The 20,357-nt window shown below is 56.1% G+C and overlaps 2 protein-coding genes across 5 annotated transcripts; both read right to left on the reverse strand.

Annotated features, from left to right (window-relative positions):
* Positions 1–3,907: 3,907 nt before the first annotated feature.
* SPACDR (sperm acrosome developmental regulator) lies at positions 3,908–7,620 on the reverse strand. 2 transcript variants are annotated; one of them, XM_074345798.1, is made up of 3 exons: positions 7,339–7,620; positions 6,009–6,335; positions 3,908–4,371 (listed from the first exon to the last, which is right to left on the reverse strand). In XM_074345798.1, the coding sequence occupies exons 1-3, from the start codon at positions 7,510–7,512 to the stop codon at positions 4,138–4,140; spliced, it is 735 nt and encodes a 244-aa protein (XP_074201899.1). In that variant the 5' UTR covers positions 7,513–7,620; the 3' UTR covers positions 3,908–4,137. The 2 variants fall into 2 exon arrangements, with proteins under 2 accessions (XP_074201899.1, XP_010965408.1); XM_010967106.3 differs by having other exon boundaries at positions 6,609–7,480.
* A 255-nt stretch (positions 7,621–7,875) lies between these two features.
* Positions 7,876–18,772, reverse strand: TSC22D4 (TSC22 domain family member 4). 3 transcript variants are annotated; one of them, XM_010967107.3, is made up of 5 exons: positions 18,108–18,772; positions 16,639–17,674; positions 14,139–14,305; positions 8,985–9,033; positions 7,876–8,549 (listed from the first exon to the last, which is right to left on the reverse strand). In XM_010967107.3, exons 2-5 carry the CDS (start codon positions 17,398–17,400, stop codon positions 8,340–8,342), a joined length of 1,188 nt encoding a protein of 395 aa, XP_010965409.1. In that variant the 5' UTR covers positions 17,401–17,674; positions 18,108–18,772; the 3' UTR covers positions 7,876–8,339. The 3 variants fall into 3 exon arrangements, with proteins under 3 accessions (XP_010965409.1, XP_010965410.1, XP_074201896.1); XM_010967108.3 differs by lacking the exon at positions 18,108–18,772 and adding an exon at positions 17,909–18,063; XM_074345795.1 differs by lacking the exons at positions 14,139–14,305; positions 16,639–17,674; positions 18,108–18,772 and adding an exon at positions 9,218–14,115.
* Positions 18,773–20,357: the final 1,585 nt, after the last annotated feature.

The following is a 20,357-nucleotide window of genomic DNA, read 5'->3' on the forward strand; positions in this document are numbered from 1 at the left end:
CTCAGTCCTGCTACTGCGAGGAAAGCAGGAACAAGTTAAAACTACAGAGACCCACAGGTTCACTCAGGCATCTGTGTACTTCCCACTGTACACGCACCCTGACTGCATGTCTGAATCACTCTGAGGCCAAGGCCTCCATGCCTGTGCCCACCCCGCGGCAGGGCTGGCTCTCCTCTGCGGGGCTCAAATACAAAAGTGGATGAGGCTGAAGGGGAGGGAAGAACATGGGTAGAAAGAAGATCCGGTGTCCAGGACTGGGACTTTGTCTCTGGGTTCAAAGGCTTAAACCGAGAATATTTCACCCCGGTCAACTCTCTCTGTGGCAGCTTTGAACTGTCAGGAAGCCGAGCAGAGGGAGTTGGAGGCACCATGCGTCCCCAACCCTGAAGAGTGTGCAGTGGATAAGGAAGCACTGGGCTCAACTGGAGCCCCTGGACCCTGGCAGGGCGCAGATTACATCATTATATTTGAAGAGCCTCTGAGGAAGGAAAGGGACTCAGTGGAGTCCCGCAGTAGTGATACCAATATTGAGACCACGACCAGGGTCGCCTGACTGTCTCAAGTGCTCGTACTGCTCCTCACTGCACAACACATTCTTTGTCACTTCCAAGTGGCGTCCCCTCCACGAGACAGCTGTTTGGAGGGTGCACCCCACACACAAGGTGAAGGTTTACCTTCTGGTTCACTCAGCACTGTTTGAGGCCATGGAGAGAGTAATCATAACCCGCAGATCACAACCACTCGCACAATAATAGCAGCTCACATTTACGGAGTCCTTCTGGTATGCCAGGCACAGTCTCCCTGACCTTCACAACAGACCTAGGTAGGACACGGGTACTACTACCATGCCCACTTTACAAATGAGAAAACCGAGGCTCAGAGAGGTTAACCAATTTACCCAAGCTTACACATCCAGGAAGTGTTAGTTTAAACCACTTCCCACGCTCTTAACTACTGCATTCCACTGCTGCTACCCAAGTATACTGGTAAACAAATCAGCATGATAATTTCAGACCCTGCTAAGTACTAAGAAAATATAAAGCATGGTGAGAGATAGAGGACGATCTTGACAGCGGCTGTCTCCCAATCTCTAGGTCAGGTGGTCAGGGAAAGAGTCCACGAAGATGTAATGACATCTGTACAGACTCCAGAGGGGCAAGGAACCCTCCATGCCAAGATCTGAGAGAGGGGCATTTTAGACAAAGGGGACAGTTTGGTTTTTTCCCAAGGGTGATGGAAGGTTTAAGCAGGGGAGTGACAGGTTTCGCTCTGTGATGAATAGATTGTAGGGGGATTCCTGGGGGAAAGCAGAAGAGATCTGAAATTTTCAGGAAATCTGATTATGAAAGGGGAGAGGGGAGAGGGGGCAGGACTGAGAATAGAGCAGGGGGACCTGTGACCAGTACTCTTCCTCACCCATAGTCTTACCACTTCTGCCCCGTGGAGTCCAGCAGCCTTGAGGGAGGGGAAGTGCCTGGGGCCTGACGGGGACAGGGGGGGAAGGTGTCCAAGACGGGATTTTTGCTCAAGTTTGTCATCAGGAGGCAGATTTCCCCAGGGGTCACACTGTCCCTCACTGCTCTCCACCAGAAAGGGGTGGGTGGGTAAGATTCCTCCCCCCACCATCACCACAAATCTCCACCCCAGGAGAGCCTATGTTTTCCTCCCAGTTGGGAAGTTCTTCCTCACGTCCCAACACAGGCCAGGGCTCTGGACTGGATTACTTAGGATGGGGAGAAAGGTGGCCACCTGGGTGCACTGAGAAATTTAGGAAAAGCAAGTTCTGTGGACTTTCCCCCTCCACCCTGGCCCTTTGTCTCTCCCACGTCTCCTGCCCCCGCTTGGCCAAGCCCAGACAGGACTCCATCATGTCTGGGGAGCAAGAGACGGTGGGAGGTGCCAGCAGCTCCCTGGGCTGTGGAGCTGCTGGCTGAACTCACCTTCTTTCTTTCCTCCCCTCCTGTTCCCAAGATGCTGAAGAAGCCAAAGAAGAATGGAAGCAGTATTCCTTCTCCTAAGCCCACAGCCTCAAGCCCATTGGCTCCTGGATCTGTTGCTACTTGCAAGGCTGTTTACCAGTGACCCTCAGGGCGGCTCAGCCTTCACACTGCCCTACCCAACTCTCACTGAAATCTTAGGTCCCCAAGGAAGAAAAGCACACCTCTAAGGACTTGGAGGGGCTGATTCTGGATCTCAGGCAGTAAGGCCATACTCCATAGCCCTGGGAGCCATTAAACCCCCAGGCTTCCTGGGACACTGACCCTGCATTGCCTGTTAGGCCCCAGAAAAGTTCCTGACACATAATGGAAATGTGGTGAATAAGTGGTGACCGAACGTCCCAGAATTGAGCCCCTGTGTATTAGAATGTTTTGAGACCCTGCCTGGCTTCAGGTTAAACTCAGGACAGATTCCTAGAGAAGGAATGGAACACCTGCTACATAACACGCATGTGTCTCTGTGTGTGTGTGTGTGTGTGTGTGTAATGTGTATGTAGCATGTCCTGTGTGAGCAAGACTCATTTGTTTGATGGATGAAAGCTGCACAACCATAAACATGACCTTCCTGTCCCTCAGTTTTCCTCTTTAAAAAATGGAAGTGATAATTCTTCATCAGAAAGCCATTGTGTGAGAATTACTTAGAACAAAACACAAACGTAGTCTCAGTGGGGGTTTCATAAGTGGTGGATGATGTTGCTCTGTGGTGTACAGCCAACAGGCTCAGGGTAGCAGAGCTGTAGGGTGTAGGGCGGGGCAGCCCCCATGCTGCTCAGGGCTTTGGGGATAAGCCACCCCAAATCCCAGCAATGGGGCCCAACTAGGCCAGAGCTGCGGGTGGGAGAGAGACGGGGGTTGGGGTGGAGGGTAGGGGAGAGTTTGCTGACTTCTCTAATATACTGAGTCCTTCCAGCAAACCATCCCTGTTGCTCTTCACTGGCCCCCAGCTTTACTAGCGCCCACCGCCTGCTACTCAAACTAACCTCTCTGGGAGCAAGACCCAGCGGCACACTCATCCCTCCTCCGCTCCCGGGGCCTCTGCTGCCCCCTAGGCTCGGTCCTGATGCTAACGCTCGCTCCTCCCCACACCTCCAAGCTTTATGAACTCTGACATCCCCGAATTTTGCCGTCTTGTGAAATAGCTCTGCTTTTCCTTGCGGAGCCACCTCTGCGCCTTTGCGTAGCCTGGCAAGAGGTCAGGCTAAGCCAGAGAGGGGACTTGAGGCCCCACGGTCTCACCTCGTGTTGACCCCCGCCCCCGAACCTCCCTCCAGATCGCCAGCGCCTCACGCCCGGCCGCTGGTCCCACGGGGCCAGACGAAAATCCTTCCGATTCCTCCGACCGCGACCCCAGGGCCCCCGCCCTCGCCTTCTGCCCCGCGGCCCCGCCCCGCCGCCGGGAACCCTGGGAGGTGTAGTTTTTGGCCGCTCTCGGCGGGGGCGGGGCTCGCACAGCCTGATGAGAGTCGGCGGCCGCCACGTGGAAGACACTGACCCTCTCCATGGCTGAGCCCAAGAGCGCCAGAGAGGCCGGGCAGTGGGTTGGCTTCGGAGACGAAGTTTCCAGCGAGGTCTTGTTCGCCGTGGGGTCTTGGACAAGTCCCGTAACATCTACAACGGTCTGTTGTAGGATTTCCAGGGAGAGCGCGGGCTCGGCACCTGGTACCCAACCAATGAACCGGTGCTGATGCTGTCGTGACTGGCCGGGCTGATTGGCCAACGGCAATTCGGCCCCTAGAAGTGTGCGTGAGCCCAAAGCCTGGCCATTTGACCCTCCCCGCCACCCCCCCCCCCCCAACAGCAGGCGCAGAAGTTACTCCCATTCATATCTGGGCCACCACCTCAGGTGCTCCTCCCTGTGCCACCCAAGTTCCCCTGCTTGCCTCTGGCCATCCACAAACACACTCTACATCTACTCAGAAATACCTGAAATTTATTTCCCAACATTTTGATACTTTTTTACAAACTGAATAAAAGGAATGAAGGGGAGTATGTGGGACCCCAGGCCAGGCCTTGGGGTCCTGATGAGAGGTGACAGTAATGAACACTTCTCCTCACTCACAACTCCTGGACTGCTGCCCTGACTTCTGTTCCAACCTTACCTAAGAGTGAGGTGGGGGCTTTCTGAGGATGTGGGGCTCCCCTAGAGAGGACTCCGGGCATCCTGTTTCAGGCCCTGAACTGGGTCAGTTTGGGAGCAAGTGTGGGCCCGGATGTAGCGCCTTCGCCGCCTCTCCTGCCTGCGGGCCAGCTGCCGCAGTTGTTTCCGAATGGCCCACAGCACCAAGTACACTTCCCGTAGCATCTCAGCCTCCCGCGACTCCAAAGGGGATCCAGTCTTCATTTGGGAGGCAACTGAGGTAGAACTCACGGATGACTGTGAAAGAGAGAAGATAAGCACACATGAATAGCATGGTGCTGGTGGAACCACCTGCAGATAAACAGCAAAGGTTTTTCTAATTCCACCTCCTCTGTCAGGCCTCAGCTTGGCACTGCCTCCTCCGGGAAGCCTTCTTGGGCTGTCTCTACTCTTGTGTTCACCCATACCACATTTTCTACATTATTTGTTCTGTAGATTCATGTTTTCAATACAAGAATACAACCTTCTGGAAGACAGGGACCTTGTCTGAGTCCCCACCAGGGTTCCATGGAGAGCATATCAAAATAAAGGTCACCCTGACCTCTGTCTCCAACCCAAAGCTCTCTCCTGACCTCCAGGCCTGTATATCCCACTGCCTCCTAGACATCTCCCTGCAGATGTCCACCCTAAACGTGTCACTTTCTCCCCTAAGTCTGCCCCTGCTCTCAGTGAATGTCTCCATCCTGCTCTGACTTCTGTCTCTCCCTCTCCCCTCACTGTCACCCAATCAACCACCCAGTACAACAATTCCACCTTTTAAATATCGCTCTGATCCATTAACTTGTTCTACCTGGTGCCTCTCTCCCCATCCAGAACATTCTTTCCTCTGAGCCTGGCCTGCAACACCTCCAATGGATCCTCCTGCCTGTCTCATCTTGGCCCCTTCTGACTTCCCTCCACAGGGCAGTCAGGTAAACTTTTGAAAATTATTGGTAATGCAGTAGTACTTTATTCAAGGCCAAATAAGCTTACTTGGCAGTGATCTAGACCTTCCCTTTTTAAAATGAAAATTGTGACTTGGAGATAATTATTGATCGACATGCAGTTGTGAGAAATAATAGAGTTTGTGTATACTCTTTAACCATTTCCCCCAAAGTAAAATCTTTCAAAACTCTAGTACAATATCAGAGGATACTGACATCAATACAATACACTGATCTGAATGTATTCCTATTTCCCAGTTTTACTTTGTACTTTGTGTGTGTGTGTGTGCACGTGTGTTGAATTCTACCCAATTTTATATCACATGTGCTGGTTCATGTATCTAACTGCCATATTCAAGACACAGGAGATTTACAGCAACACAAAGATTCCTCATGTTGCCCATTTGTAACCAACTCACCTCCCCTCTCTCCCCCTCCGCACGCAGCCCCTGGCGACCACTAAACCACTAATTGGAGCTCACTTCTATCATTTTGTTATTGCAAGAATGGTATATAATATAAATGGAATCATACGATCTATAACCTTTGGGGACTGGTGGTTTTCACTCAGCATAATTCCTTTGAGATCCATCCAAGTTGTTGCAGTTTGTCCCTTTTTATGGCGGAGAAGCATTCCACTGTATGGATTATCACAGTTTAACCATCCACCCACTGAAGGACATTTGGGTTGGTTTGGACTATGATGAACAAAGCTGCTATAACCATTCAAATCCAGATTTTTGTGTGAACGTAAAATCTCATTTATCTGGGGATAAACACCCAAGAGTACACTCGCTGGGCCATATGATAATTGTAGGTTTAGTTTTATAAGAACCAACCAAACTGTTTTTCCAGAGTGACCACACCATTTGAAACTCTGACCAGCATGAATGAGTGATGGGAGATGGGGGGGTGGGAGGGCTGTTGGGGACAAGGAGTTATGGTGCTGACCTTCCAGCTGCACATCTGCCAGCCAGACTGCAGGGCTGAGACCATGAGCGCGGAGACGGATTTGACAGCAGTCTGTGGCAGCTGCAACAGCGATCTTCTCCCTTGGCCTGCTTCCACCGCAGCTCCATCCGTGGTGGTCTTGGCCAACGTGCAGGGATCAGCCACTTTGGGGGACACATCCATCTTGGAGGCCTTAGCCTCTTTGGCGGGCTCAACCAACTTCAAAGTCTCAACCACCTTGGAAGCCTTATCTACCTTCGAAACATTTTTCTTGGAATCAGTGTGTTCTATGACGGTTGACTTAGCTTTGTGTTTCCAGAAGAAAAGCTAAGACAAGGAGAGACAGGAGAGGGGCCGATCAAGAGACAACAGTGAGCAGAAGAGAAGACCCAGAGGAGAAGGGGCAGTGACTGTCCTGGCCTCCTCCCCGATAGTCCTGTCCCTCACCTCCTCCTTCCCCGTCTTGTTTGGCCACAGGAGGCCAGGAGGTGAGGGAGGCCAGGTGAGGGAGTGGGGGATGGGGTTCTGTGATCTAAAGGTCATGGACCAGTATTGCTCACCCCAGCATGTCAAGAGGAAGAGGCAGTCTCTGAAACTCACCCAGCGACTAATCTTGCGCCAAATCCATCGGAAAAACCTCACAACCGCAGCCATCTCTCCCGATACACAAGCCCCAGGTAGGGGGCAGAATCAGCATTTAGTTCAGTAGGGAAGGGGAGGGGGACAGGCTGCAGGCCAATGGCCGCCACCTAAGGGGTCTTTCGGGAGCTTCAAGCACAGCAGTGAAGAAAAAAATAGAGAATCCAGGAGGAAAGATCCCCACAGTGACTCACCCTAGGCCCTTCCTCCCCTCCCTGGGACAGGGAGAGGAGTCAAAAGTGGATGAGAACCCAGAGGGAGGGAGAATTCTAGCCCATTGTGAGAGCTTGCCTGGCCCTGACCCCAACCCCCGAGGCCTTTCCAAAACCCCCAGAGCCAATCCCTTCACCTTCACCTTTCTTCCCCCAGATCCAGGGAAGGGAACCTAACATTTACTGAGCACCTGGTACTCACTGGGCATTTCCCATGTGTGTCATGTAACCCTCCCAGTTGCCCGTCAGGTAGGTATTACCATCAGTGCCATTTTACCCATGAGGAAGACAAGATTCAGAAAAACCAAAGAATCTGCCCAAGTCGTAAGTCTTGTAAATCTTGGGAGCCCCAGGGCGGGAGTCCAACCCAGGCCGGCCTCCAGTATCCTGCTCTCCGCAGGTCCCCGTCTCCAGGGTTCTCCTGAAGTGGAGGCTGCTGCTTTCCCCCCTTCCCCACTAGATGGGGTCCTTCTCCCTACCTGCCTCTTCTGCCTGGGAGCCAAGCCGAGGCTGTCAAGGAGGGGACTGCTCACCCACAGGGCCCCATCCTCAGCCAGCTGGGGGTGGAAGCCACGGAGGCTAGCCAGGCCTGGCGAGGGCACCGTGTGCCCAGGGAGCCTGGCCCACACCCAGCGCTCAGACAAGGCGCCCATTCAAGGCCCCCCGCCCCGCCCCCAAGCAACCACCCGGATCCAGCCCGCAGAGGGGACACGCTGGGAAGTTGGGGGTGGATCCGGCACAATCACCAAAGGCCTCATTGTTTCCCTGTCCCCCACCAGCACGTGGGCCGACGCCCCCCTCCCCCTCCACTCCCTCTGCCTCCCCTCGCCTGCCCCTTCCCAGGACCCAGGACGCTGGCTCCCTTGTCTTCCCGCATCTCCACTCTGAGCCACGTTAGACCTCCCCAGGCCGGACAAAACCTCCAGGGGAGCCCGGAGACTGGGTTTTTCTCCCACATGTGGACACTGTTGGTGCAGGTCCCTCTGGACACAAGCAATGAGATGCCAACCTCCAGATTCAAGTTTCTTCGGATTTTTTAATTATAATTATTATTTTAATAACAACCTGAATCCCAGAACTTCCAGACACTGTCCATATTCCCTCCCCTCAGAGGAGAGGGGGGCACTCGAGGGAACAAGGTGGGGATGGGGTGTCTGCCAGGGAGCCTCCAACTCCCTCAAGCCATCTACTGCCAGGGGTCCCAGAGCACTGACACCTAGGGAGGGAGGAAGGAGGGCTCCATCTAACATCCCGTCCTGATGCCCTCCTTCCTCCATCGATGCCCGGGGATGTCCCAACCCAGTCCCTGGGCACTATTGGGAGATCAAGGAAGGGTGAGGGGCAGGCCACCTCTGAGCCTTCAACTCCCATCCCTGGGGATCGGGGGCATTAAAGCTGCATAGGAAGAGGGGGCAGGCAGCTGGCGCAGGGCCCAGCAGCTGTGGCAGCCCCCAAAGGCACATTGTGAGGGAAGGGAGGCTCAGACGGAGGGCCCGTTGGGCGCCGGGGGCCCAAGCCGCGGAACCCCGGAGGAAGGCAGCTGGGCCAGCTGCTCGGGGCTGGCCAAGGCACGCAGCAGTCCATTCTCCTGCTCCAGCGCGGCATTCCGCTCAGCCAGGTCCCGGATCTGCTCCTTCAGCACCTCCACCTCCTCCCGGACCGCAAACATGAGGTGGGACTTCACCAAATCCTGGGGGTCCAGGGACAGGCAAAACGTCAGGGGTCCCAGGCCACCCCAACCTCATCACCTGCCCAGTGCCTTGAGGAGCTGGGTGTGAGAGAGCCTCCTGCTCCCAGATGATGGGGGACCACTGGGGAAGAAGTAAAACAGGGAAGGGACAGGGCGTGGGGTATGAAGGTGGGCATGGATGCTGGACAGAGGGAAGGCCAGGGCCAAAGACAGACATGGGGGCCAGGAGCCAGGGTGGGAACCAAGAAACGTAAAGGGCTCAGGTGGAGGCAAGGGGGTGCAGGAACTCAACTAGGAGCAGGCTGAGGAGCTGGGAGTCAGTATTCCCTAATAATGAGGACAGCAGGGATGGAACATTGGGCCGGCTAATGGACGCAGGGCCTGGGATTCAGCACGTGAGCTGGGACCTGCTAGGACCAGAATGTCTTCTCTTACCATGGCTTGTTCGATCTTGTTGTCAATGCCAACCAGGCTTCCGGAGCCACTGGAGAGACACAGGGAGACGAGAGGTGAGGAGGAGGAGGAGCAGGAGGAAGAGGAGGAGCAGGTGCCAAGCCAGGTGTCTGGATACCCCAGCCTGCTGCCTTCCAGGTGCTTCTCAGAGCAGGCTCTGGCCTCCTCCACAAGCCCCATTCACTGCAGCCTCCCACCCACATCCCTGCCTGTACCTGTGACAGTAGAGAATCAGGGAGAGAAGGGTTTTGTCCATCCCCCGGCGGGGTGAGGGCCGCTGTCCGGGCCCCCCTGGGCCCCGGTAGGGTGGGGGTCCAGATGGCCCTCGGATGGGGGATGCTCCCCGAGGGGAGCAAGGAGAGGAGACACAGCCCCTTTTCCGGGGAGGCCCTGGAGCCATCCCCACTACCCGGGTCTCATATGAGGACACCAGGGACTTGACAGAGACCCCTGGCTGGGCCATCCCCAAAGGGAAAGGGTCCTCAGGCCTCCCCAGAGGGAGAAGGCTATATCAGGACTGCCTGGGGGGCTCAAAGCCCCCCGGGCAGAGTAGAGTCTGGCTGGTGCCAGGCAGGCAGAAAGGAGACGGTGCCTAGGGGGTGCTGGCCTGAAAGATATACACCACCCCACAGGGCAAAGCCTGGCTGCTATTGGCTCCTCAGGGACACGGGGACCCCCTCCCGCCAGCTCCATGGTGGGCGGGAATTCCCAGACACGGTCAGTGCCAGTGTCCCCTTCTCACCCTGGCACCAATCCCAGAGCAGAGGGGAGGGGGCCGGCTGAGGAAAGTCAGCTGGTGGGCCGGGTTGGAGGAGGGGCTGCGGGGCCAGAGGCCTGGGCCAGGGAGGGGTGTGAAGGGTGAGGGAGAGACTGCTCCTGGGAAGCCTCTTCCCACCTCTGACCCCATCTTGACCCCTCTGGATGAACACTGGCCTCCCTCGAGGCTGCAGCTGCTCCCAGCTGGGAGGGAAGAAAGTGAGTGGCGCTGATGGGGAGTGTGTGTGTGTGTGTGTGTGTGTGTGTGTGGAGGGGGTGTCTCTAATGTGCCTGCAGTCTTCTTGGGACTATGAGCATCTCCCCAAAACACAAAGCCCATATCACAGGTGATCCATGGGGCCTAGCTAGAGGGTCCCCCATCTCCCATGGTAAGGGTGAGGAGGAATGAAAAAGGTTACCATGGCAACGGAGACCGAGCCTACAAGACAAGCACAGTCTGAGCCTGGGACCGGAGTCTGGTGTCTGGGGCCTCGCAGGGCACAAGAGCTTGAGGAGAGGATGGGACGGTGAGGCTGCAGGTGGGATACTGGGACCAGGAGCAGGGGCTTTGAAGACCCCTGGGAGCGGAAGACAGGGAGAGCGGGTCTGGCTGCAGTTTGTTAAGTGGCCACCAGAGGTCGACTCAGGCCTGGCTCAACGGTCCCCAGAGCCAGTCTCTGGGTCCTGTACCTGGCTCTCCCTCAAGCCTGTCTCTCTGTGGCCCAGGGCCTGCACAGTCCTTTGCACCCTGTCCTATCCTCCAAGGCTCCCTCTCCCCACCACTCAGCCCATGTTCCTGCCTCACCCCATGTCTCACCACCCACCCTTGTCCAGCTTCTGCCTCAGCTGCCCCAGCCCCAGGGCCAGCCCTCCACCCATGCCCCCCAGTACTGCAGGAGCATCAGTCCTGATCTCCAGCCCCCCGCTTCACCCCTCTCCGAGAAGGCGGCCCCAACCCTTGTGCTCCCTTATCAAGCCCTCTCTCCTAGTTGTCAGTTCCAACCTGCTTCCCTGTGGGGGGAATTAGCACTCAATCCAAGGTGACCCTTGGATGAGGCCCTGCAGCAAGGAAGGGAGAACGAGGGCACTGGGAATTTTCCATTTCCCATCCAGGCTCTGGGTGCAGAAGGCGCTGACAGGTGGAATAACCAAGAGGGTGACCAGGCCTGAGAGAGCAGGACAGGGTGGGCTGGGGCAAGGACATCTGGGACTCCTGGGGTTGGGGGGAGAGGACAAGTTTAAGAGTGGAGGGCGGGCCAGCCAGCTGAAGAGTCAAAACAGTTTTCAAGCTATTTCAATCTGAGACACTGGGGTGGAGACTGGGTGTCACAGAGTCCCCCCTCCCCCAGGACACACAGAGACCAAAGAGGGGCAGATTCACAGGAATAGGAACACTGGCCTTGCTTGGCGGATGCTCAGTAAAGATGCCAACTAAGTTGTTCCTGCTGGCCAGAAATAAAGGAATAAGACAACAATAAACATTTGTTGGCTAAAAGATGATTATCTCCTGTTTATCTAGCGCTGGAGAGTTTTCGACAGCACTTTTCCGCTGTCACATTCTAACATTAACACTTCAAGGGACCAGGACTCTGGCAACCCAAGCCCTCTGTTTGGACCAGCACTGTACTGGAATCCCTGAGCAGGGTCAGGAGCAGGAAGCCTGGGGTTGACTGGATGAGATCAGCTTTCACACAAGAACTCAAAGCAACTTTGTCAGAGAACAAAATGCCCCCTTCTTCAAGACACTTATTGCCATCTTCCAGAAAACTGTCATGACTTCAAGTGTCGACAGTGACTTCAAATGTAAGTGGCGCCCCCTGGAGCTGTGCAGTGTGAGACGTGCACAACAGGGGGCTCTGGCCCTGCAGGACTCTTAGGTCCTGGGACAAGGACAGCGGTAGAGGTTGGTCTTCCTTTTTGAAGGTCAAAGGAAACAGCCTCAAAATGAGGATAAGATAAAGAAGCAGGACACCTGGGAGAGGTGGGGAGGTTCTGATCCTGGGAACAAGGGCCAGCCCTGCTCCCTCACTGTGTTTTGAGGAGCCCCCAGGGGCTGGGCCTGAGGCCAACAAAGTGGCATCCGGCTGCCCTGTCTACACTCCCTCCCGGATCTGTGGTGCCTTTGGGGCGGGACCGGGGCAGGGAGGAGGGGAAGATGGCTCCTTGCCTGGATTGGGAGAGCTGTCTCTGCTTCTGTCCTGGAGAGAAAGGGCATCCCAGAGATGGTTGCCTCCTCCTCTTCTCTTGGGACACAGGCATCCCAGTAGGAAAGTGGAGAGAATATGGCTTTGGGGTCAGACCTAGGCTCCGACAGCAGTCCTGCCACTTACTAGCTGGGTGACCTTAGGCAAGTTTCTAAAATCTTCCTCCTCAGAGTCTCAGTTTCTTTATCTGGGAAGTGGGGATCATGGGGTTGCTCTTAGGATTATGTGAGATAAGAGGTAGCACCTGACCCCAAGGAAGCACTGGATAAATAAATGTACATTTTCTTTCCTGAGTTCCTGGAATTCATTCTGTATAATGCCTGGATCCCCCATGTGGGCCATCCAACCATCCCCTCACCCATCCATCAACTTATTCAAGTACCTCCCAACTGCCAGACCCTGTTGGGGACATGAAGGTTCTTGGCAACCCAGGAGCGTGTGACCAGCTTGAACTTACCATGCACCCTCTGTTCTCCTATCCCCAGACTCTAGGATTGATCAGGTATCCCCAGCTTTGAGATTCAGGCACTTAACACCCCAACACACCTTCCCTCTCAAAAGGGAGGGTTCATGCCACTTAGACCCTGTTCTGCCAGCTCTGGGCACACAAGAGAGGTGCGGTGGGGGCTACACGCCCCATTCCAGGGGGCCAAGGAGGTGGCCCAGCCCAAATCCTCTGGCCCAGCAGGGTGGAGCAGAAGGGGCTGGGCTGGGCTTAAGCCCCAGAGGCTTGGAGCTCAGCAGGGTAAAGTGGAGGCTGGGAGGCGGACCGGTCAGACTGGGGTGTTCGAGGGGGTGGGACAGGAGGAGGAAGGGAGGGAGGGGACAAGCCAAAAAGAACAGAGCTGCGGAGGCTTCTGGAGGCAAAACTCTCTAAGAGAAAGCAGGAGGCTGGCCTCTGAAATCAACAGGGGTGGGGGAGGGACGCGAGCCCTGTGCCAGGGAACCTCCCAAGTGGGAGGGGGAGCGGGTGGGAAGTGCTGAGAATAGCAGCGATGAGGGCAGGTGACTCTCTCGGCCCTGGCCGACCTCACACCTCACACATTCCTTAGAGCAAGGAGCCCAGAAGCGGCTGTGCCCAGCCTTGCTCTGTCCTCCATTCCCCACGCCCCGGACCAGGCCCCTGGCCCTCCATCCCATCGCCTCCTATCACTCCCTCTCCTCTCTGGCTCCCGGCTCTCTCAAGGCCCCAGACCCTCTTCTTTGGTGGGACTCAGTCCCTGATTCTGGGGAGGGTGGCGCCATGAGAGTTGAAGGCAGGAAGGAGAGACGCCCCTCCGCCCCTCCAGACTAGGGCCCCCAGAACCCACTAAGCCCCGCCCCCTACTGCCTTCCAAACAGGAAGTCCCTCCCCACCGAGGGCTGCAAACAGGAAGTCCCACTCCTCCCTCCAAAATAAAAGGGGCGACTCCCTGGCACTTCGCATGGGTTCCTAGCAGTCCACAGGCAGAAGGGAGCAGCTTGGCTATCTGACTTGCGATTTTGTTCCTCCCTTCAGCTTGCTGACACTCCTGTGTTGAAACCTGGCCCTCGAAACAGGAAGTTCTGCCCACCGTGCCATGAACAGGGCATTCTCCCCTGAAGGGCAAACCTCAGCAGATCCTGGTCTCTTATGCCTTCCCTGCCAATAGCCCACCTCGCCATAGCTTTGGCTTGGCCTTGGCTGCAGGGGAGGGCTCAGCCCCCTTGGTGATCCTAGTGCAGAGAACAAAACCTTAGAGACATGCTTTCTTGGTACTAGAGGTCCCGGGATCCTAAAGTAGTTGGCATGGACTATAAAGATGTTACCTCTAAAGACAGGCATCCCATTGCCCTCCATAGGGAGAGGGAGAACTGGGAGGTGGCTGACTCCCTATTCTCCTCTCCAGCACATTTGCCAGTAAATTCTTAGGACTGGCCAGATGATCGCTAAATCTGCAAGAGCTCTGGAATTTGACAACAATGACTCCCTTCAAACTCTAAAAAAGTCTACGATTTGACAATCCTAGCCAGGGAGTTCCACCCAGCTCTCTCCACAGAGAGGGAGTAGGTCTCAAATCAACTTTGTCCAGTGTGTTATGCCCAAGCCAGGCTTCTCTGTTTAAGAAGTCCTCTCCAAGTTCAGGTTGGGGGAAGGACACCAGGCAGTTTCATGCGGCTATCCCAAATGCTGGGTGGGGAGCCTGAGCCCACCTACCTGTCATCATCGCTGTCCAGGTGGCCACTGATGGCCAGCATGGAGCGGGCGAGGCTGAGGCTCTGGGCAGCCGCTGCTCCAAAGGGGTCTGGAGACTTGTGAACCAGACTGGCATCAGGGAAGAAGTAGAGGGCAGGGGAGCTGGGGCGAGAGTCGAGTGGGGGCACCTGGAGATAGAGAGGTAGGAACCATCACATCGAGTAAGAGAAAGATCCAGCCACCTTACCGTTTACCTAATGGTCTTCCTCCCTTCCCACCTCTCCCCACACATCCCCTGTCTTACAAGGACTTAGGACCCAGGCATCCTGCCCCTACAGCCCTTCTTTCCCCCAGCTCTGGGGAAGGCATTGGGCAGGTATTAGAGGCAAGGGAAACAGCAACCATCCTGAGGACTGGGTGAGTGGTTTCCAAAAAATGGCTCGTGGGGTACCAGAGAGGGGCTCTGGTCTGTACTCCTAAATCCTTCCACCACCTGAACCAGGACCCCTAATCAGAGGCCAGTCAGAGAGTGTCTGCCTTCTGTCACTTGACTTCTTAAAGCGACTCAAATATCACTTCCTCAGAGAGGCACTTCCCCATCCTTTGACTAGTGAATTCCTCTGAACTCTATTTTTTATAGCATCTAGTATTACTGAAATTAAAGTATTTTTGCCTCTCTGCTGCTGGAAGGTAAGCTCCAGAGGACAGAGCTTATAATTTGTTCAATAGCTATTTGTAGAATGAATGAATCCTCAGAAACTGGTCCTCCACCTCCCTCCCCCAACCCTCCTCTATCCATTCTAGCTTCTCGTTCTCAAACTTCTCCAGACTCAGGTGAAGTTCTGCTCCCGCTGTCGGCTCTTGTGGGGAGGGATGAGGGGAGAGTGGTTTCTGGGATGGAGGGAGGCGGAGCCTGGGCGGGGACCCACACAGGCCAACAGGCGCTGGGGGTGGCTGCAAAAGGGCGGGGGCCACAGGAACAAGACGCTTCTGTGAGGCCCCGGGAGGCCCCAGCTTCTCAGAAAAGCCAAGAACAGAGAGTCCAGGGTGGTTAGAGGGACAACACAGAGGAAGGGAGCCCAGGTAGTGCTCCCGGCCCTCCTCCAGGCCCCTGTTAGAGGTAACCTAGGAGAAGAGGCATGGGGGAGTATAGAAGGAAGACAGACTTTGGGGCAGGGAAACAGCAGCAAAGATGCATGTACTCAGGAAGAGATCATGGTGTGAGGGAAGGAAAGGGGGCTAGGAGCACAGAGGAAAGAGGGGCAGGGATTGCGGGCCCAAGGGAAGCTCAGGCAGGGCCTAAGGATAGAGAGGGCCAAGGTTGGGGGCAAACAGGGCTTGCTTTGGAAGAGTGTGGGGACAGGGACCAGTAAAGGAAACAGCATCTTCTCCCCTGGGGTAGGAACTGAATGAAAGAACTCAAGAAAAGTTGGGGGGTGGTATGAGAGATGTGAGTTTGAGGCAAGGAGGGGGTGGGGGAGCCGGTCCTGACCGGTCTTGACAGGGCCCAGACACACAGTCTCAGGTTATTTTTATACTGTGGTTTGTGCCCAAGGCCAGGAAGGGGGAAAGTTCTCATCCTCACACCCCCTGCCTTTCCTCCTGTGTCCAAGGTGTTATTTTCTCCTTCAGGACAGACACATCCAACATCCCTGGCTACCTGCCCCCCACCCCAAGGACCCAGGCCTCCTGCCCCCCAGCCCAGACTTGTTCCTCTTTTGGAGACAGGAAGCAGAAAGAGCAAAGGATTTGTCTTTCTCGGCTGCTTCCCACCTCTCTCCCACTCCATGGTGGCCACCCTCAGTGATTGATCCTGGAGAGGCCCAGATGCAGGGAACTGAGATAGACAACTGGGGTAGAAAGGATGAACCAGCCAAACCCTTGTAAAGGGTCCCCTCACCCCAACTCAATTCCTCAATGTCTCCGAGAAATTTGACTTTGGACAAAGCTGGAGATGGGGCTGGGATGGATGACAAGAAGAAAGAAGGAAGACCTCTCCCCACCCTGGCCTGCCGTTGCCCACCGCACTTGGACATGGGACTACAAAGGAGAGATTTACAGTGGAATGCCAACTTTTTACCCCTCACCTCCAACCCTGGCAGCTCCCCTCCCAAAAGCCCAACCACCCTAGCCCTGCCTGGGGCCTCTATCCCTGAATGCCTGAAGAAGTGAGGCCAAGACAGAAGATGAAGGCCAAAGGGAAGAAGTCACATCTCCATGATGGAGAGACGGGACTGGGCTACCTGATGGAGACTTGGACCAAAAGCAACAAATCAAAGGCCAAAGAGAAAGAAAGTGTAGAATGTGGGGAAGAAGGAACCTAAGAGAGAAAACAAGGACCATGTGAGGAGTAGGAATGAACTTCTAAGTGAGATGGCAGGCAGGAAAAAGAGGAGCTGTCTGATCTGACAGACAGGTGACGCTGGAGCAGGGAGAGGGCAGTATGGATGTGGAGGCCAAGGTCGAGATGGACAAGCACCACCCCTCAGGTGTCTCCCCAACCCTGGAACCCAGCTCTTACCTGCCCCATCTCCTCCGGAGCAACCAACTCCATCCTCAGCCGCAAGGCTCCATCCTTTGCACGGGACAGTGGAGGGGTTCCCGCTGTTGAGCCCCCTGCCTCCACTTCTACCCTCAATGAGGGCAGGGGTGTGGCGGCCCGGGAAGTGCCCGTGCTATCCCCTGTCCCGGGCTCTGGGGGGCGCTGCTGGGGTGGGGAGGCCGACAGAGGGGGTGTCTCCACCTTGGCCTTGCCAGGCACTGCCAGTTGGCCCAGACCCCCGGTGAAGGAGCGGGCCTGAGGTCCAGGGGAGGTGGGGGGCGGGCGGAGCCAGGAGGTGGGGCCCTGAGACAGGCCTGGCTGTGGGATAGGGGCGCCCAGGCCCAAGCTGGCCAGCTCCAACCTGGAATCCAAAGATCTGCCCCCGGTGCCCCCTGAGGCCCCTCGAATTCCCTCCAGGAGCCGGCCGAAGCTAGGGGGCTCCAGGTCTCTCTCGTAAACATCCACACATGTCCAGCGGCCCCGGCGATAAGGCTCTCCCAGGCCTTGGGGCAGCTTCACCACCCGGAAACGGGAGGCGGGGGCCCCAGGCGGTGGGGAGCCGTTCCGGGGGGTGCCCTTGCCCCCTGGCTCAGGGTTGGGCTCCCCATTGGGCAGGCGGGGCTGGAGCCCGGTGGGGCCTGGCAGGGCAGGGGGATCTGAAGCCCCTGGGCTCCCTGGACCCTCATAGTCCGTGGTGACGCTGGTGATTTGGAAACTACTCTTCTTCTTGCCCCCACTCATGGTCCCTGGGGCTCAGGACTGGGCCAAGGTGGGCAGGGGGGCGGTGATGGCTCTTCGAGGGGCTCAGGCGCCCCTGGAACAGGGGGGCCACATGGCGGGGACATCAGGGCCCCGGGCGACGTCTGGGTCCAACATGGCAGAAGGGCCTGGCGGGAACTGTGGGTGCCTGGTTGGTGAAGGGAGAAGAGGGTAGGGGAGGCGGCGGGAGTAGGGGGGGCAGGGGCAGGTTTTTCCTGCTGCTGTTGCTGCCGAACTCCAGAGCTGAGTTTGCAAACTAGAAAAAGAGAGAGAGTGTGTGTGTATGAGAAAGCAGTGGGCAGGCCATCTCCGGGGCTTCCTCTCTGGGGAGCAGAGTGAGGGAGGAAGGGGAAACCGCCAGAGACCCAGAGACAAAGAGACAGAGATGACAGAGACCAGAGCAGAGGGGACAGATTGGGGAGGTCACAGAGAGCAGGAAGAGGCAGCCCAGATCCAAAGCTGAGCATTTCTCGCTGAGATTCAAACTTACGGGACCCAAGCCGTCCCACCCAAGGGCAAGGGCTTCAAGTCTTGGGTGAACAGGGGTGAAGCCGCTCCTCAGCCTGATCAGGCCTCCGGGAGACCTCTGCTGGGCCCCCGAGGCCCCCCCGCGCCCCAGCTCCCCCATCCCCGGGGCAGGCCCTGCCCTGCCGCCCCAGCGCCACGCCCCGCCCAGTCCAGAGCCCTACCTCTCGGCCGCGGCCACACAGCTGGGCCGGGGGTCCCAGCCGCCTAAGCTGTTGGGCTGTTCTCTCCCTGGGGCCTCCTGGCCCCAGCTGCTGGGGCTGGAGGGGCGCAGGCGGCGATCAGAGGCTGTCCAGCCCTCTTTGGGGGCCGCACCTCGCCCCACAAGGCATCTCCGCGGAAAGTTTGCTGTCCAGAAAAGAAGGAACCCCCGCCTCCTTGGCGGAACCCAGGCGCGGCCTCTTAAGTCCCCGAAGGTCTGCGGACGGACGCGGGAGGGGGCGGCTCAGCCCCCCAATCCTCTAGGTGGAGCCGCCTCGGTGGTCGCGGCGAGCGGCTCTCCCAAGCCTCCTCCCGCGTGGCACCGCTGGGTCTCTCTCCGCTCCTCCGCTCCTCTCAGTCTCTCTTTCTGGGCTGTTGACAACCCCCACACCAGGAAGTCCTGCCTCCTCGGGCCTGCTGACTGCTCCTCTCCTCCTCCTCCTCCTCCTCTTTCCCCTCTTCCTCCCCTTCCTCCGCCCTCTCTCGCTCCTGGGGCTCCCGGCCAACTGGCCCGGGGCCAGGCCTGCCACCGCCGCTGCTGGTGCAGTTGCTGCCGCCGCTGCTGTTCCAGGGGCCCGGAACAGGCTGCCTTAACCCCACACCTGCTGGGCCCTAGCCCAGCTCTTCCTCGGAGGGAGGGGCCGTGGAGGGCGGAGAGAAAGGGGGAGGAGTTAGCGGGGAGGCCAGGGATTCCCTTACTTGTAGACACTTGCTGCCATTGGCCTACAGACACGCAGAAGAGTGGGAAGGAAGTTAACCAGGATTCTACTGGGTGCCTGCCACCCCATAAGCGCCCAGTAAATTGTTATGGTGCCGCTGCAGCTGTTATTGTCATATCTTCGCTGGTTTTCACAGTAACTGTATGAGGAAGAACCTGTTTTTCTCCCCTGTCCTAATTTTTTAAAGTGGACTCTTAGGACAATTTTCAAACAGGCCCCAAAGTAGAGAGAATGGTATCATGATCTCCCAGGTACCCAGCATGAACAATTATCAACTCACCGCCAAATTGTTCGGTCTATACCCCCAGTATCCTTTGTTGTATTGTGCTGGAGTATTTGAAGCAAATCCCAAACATCGTATTATTCCTTTTCTTGGATGTGGAAATTGAGAGCCAGGAGGTTCAGAAAGGCTGTCAGCGGTAGAGCAGGGACATTTCACACACTCAGGTATGTCCTTGTCTGGCTCCCAATATAAAGAAACAACGAAGACTTGTTCACGAAGGTGCTGACTTGCATTTTCTCTCCAGTCGTTGATCACACAGTCATCCATACAGATGCACCGGCCTGATGAGGAACCAGGCTGGCCACAATGCCTGGACCCTTTCCATCCATATTCCACCCTTCCCACCTCCCCATCTCATTCCTTGCTCACTATGGAGAATCCACACACACTCATAAAGGGCCTACTATGTGCTTTGGCGTGAAGAATAAATCTCCAACTGCCATTTTCTCTTTTTTGATCTCCCAAGCAACTTTCTGACAGGCATTATTTTAGCAAAAGCAGCATCTAATGACCACAACTGCCTTCACTCCCAGGGTCAGAAGGAAATGGATTCTAATTAATTTTGGTCATATGGAACTCTTTTCAAGCATATTAAAATTCCTCATATTTGCCCACTCCACGTAACTATCTCAACGGTTTCTCAAAACAGCCCTGGGCAGATGGGGTGGTTCCAAGCTCCAGTGTTCTGCTGAGGAAACTGAGGCTCACAGGCGTTGGGCTATTTGCCAAGGCCTCAGAGCTAGCATTTGATGGCACTGAGACTACCTATGGGCTGTCTGACACACCCTTCCTTCCTCAGCTTTAGCTCATGGAAATTTTTAACCATTCTTTAGGGTTAGGCAAAAACACATGAAGCAAAACCCCTTGCCCCTAGTTTATGTATTTCTTCTTTATCTCTTTGTTGAAATGCATCTGCGCGCCTGTTTCTCTCCCTTCACGGTAACAGTGGCTACTACCATCGTCAGATCCTGAGGCCTCCCAAGTGGTGAGGTCCAGGAAGCAGCCTCCCACACAACCCCCGCCACTCGCCCCAGACTCTCTCCCCTCTGGCAATATTCAGAACACAGCCCCGCTGCTCCGCCCCCAGATCCTCCTTCTTTCGGCGCTGACTCGCTACAAACTATTCAAACTTATCTTTGGATCCTCCCCTTCCCACCGACTCACTCAGACGCTCAACTTCAACTTGGACTCCTCCTTGTCTACGGGACATT

Source organism: Camelus bactrianus, chromosome 18, assembly GCF_048773025.1.
Source record: "Camelus bactrianus isolate YW-2024 breed Bactrian camel chromosome 18, ASM4877302v1, whole genome shotgun sequence".
In the NCBI taxonomy this organism is placed as follows: domain Eukaryota; kingdom Metazoa; phylum Chordata; class Mammalia; order Artiodactyla; family Camelidae; genus Camelus; species Camelus bactrianus.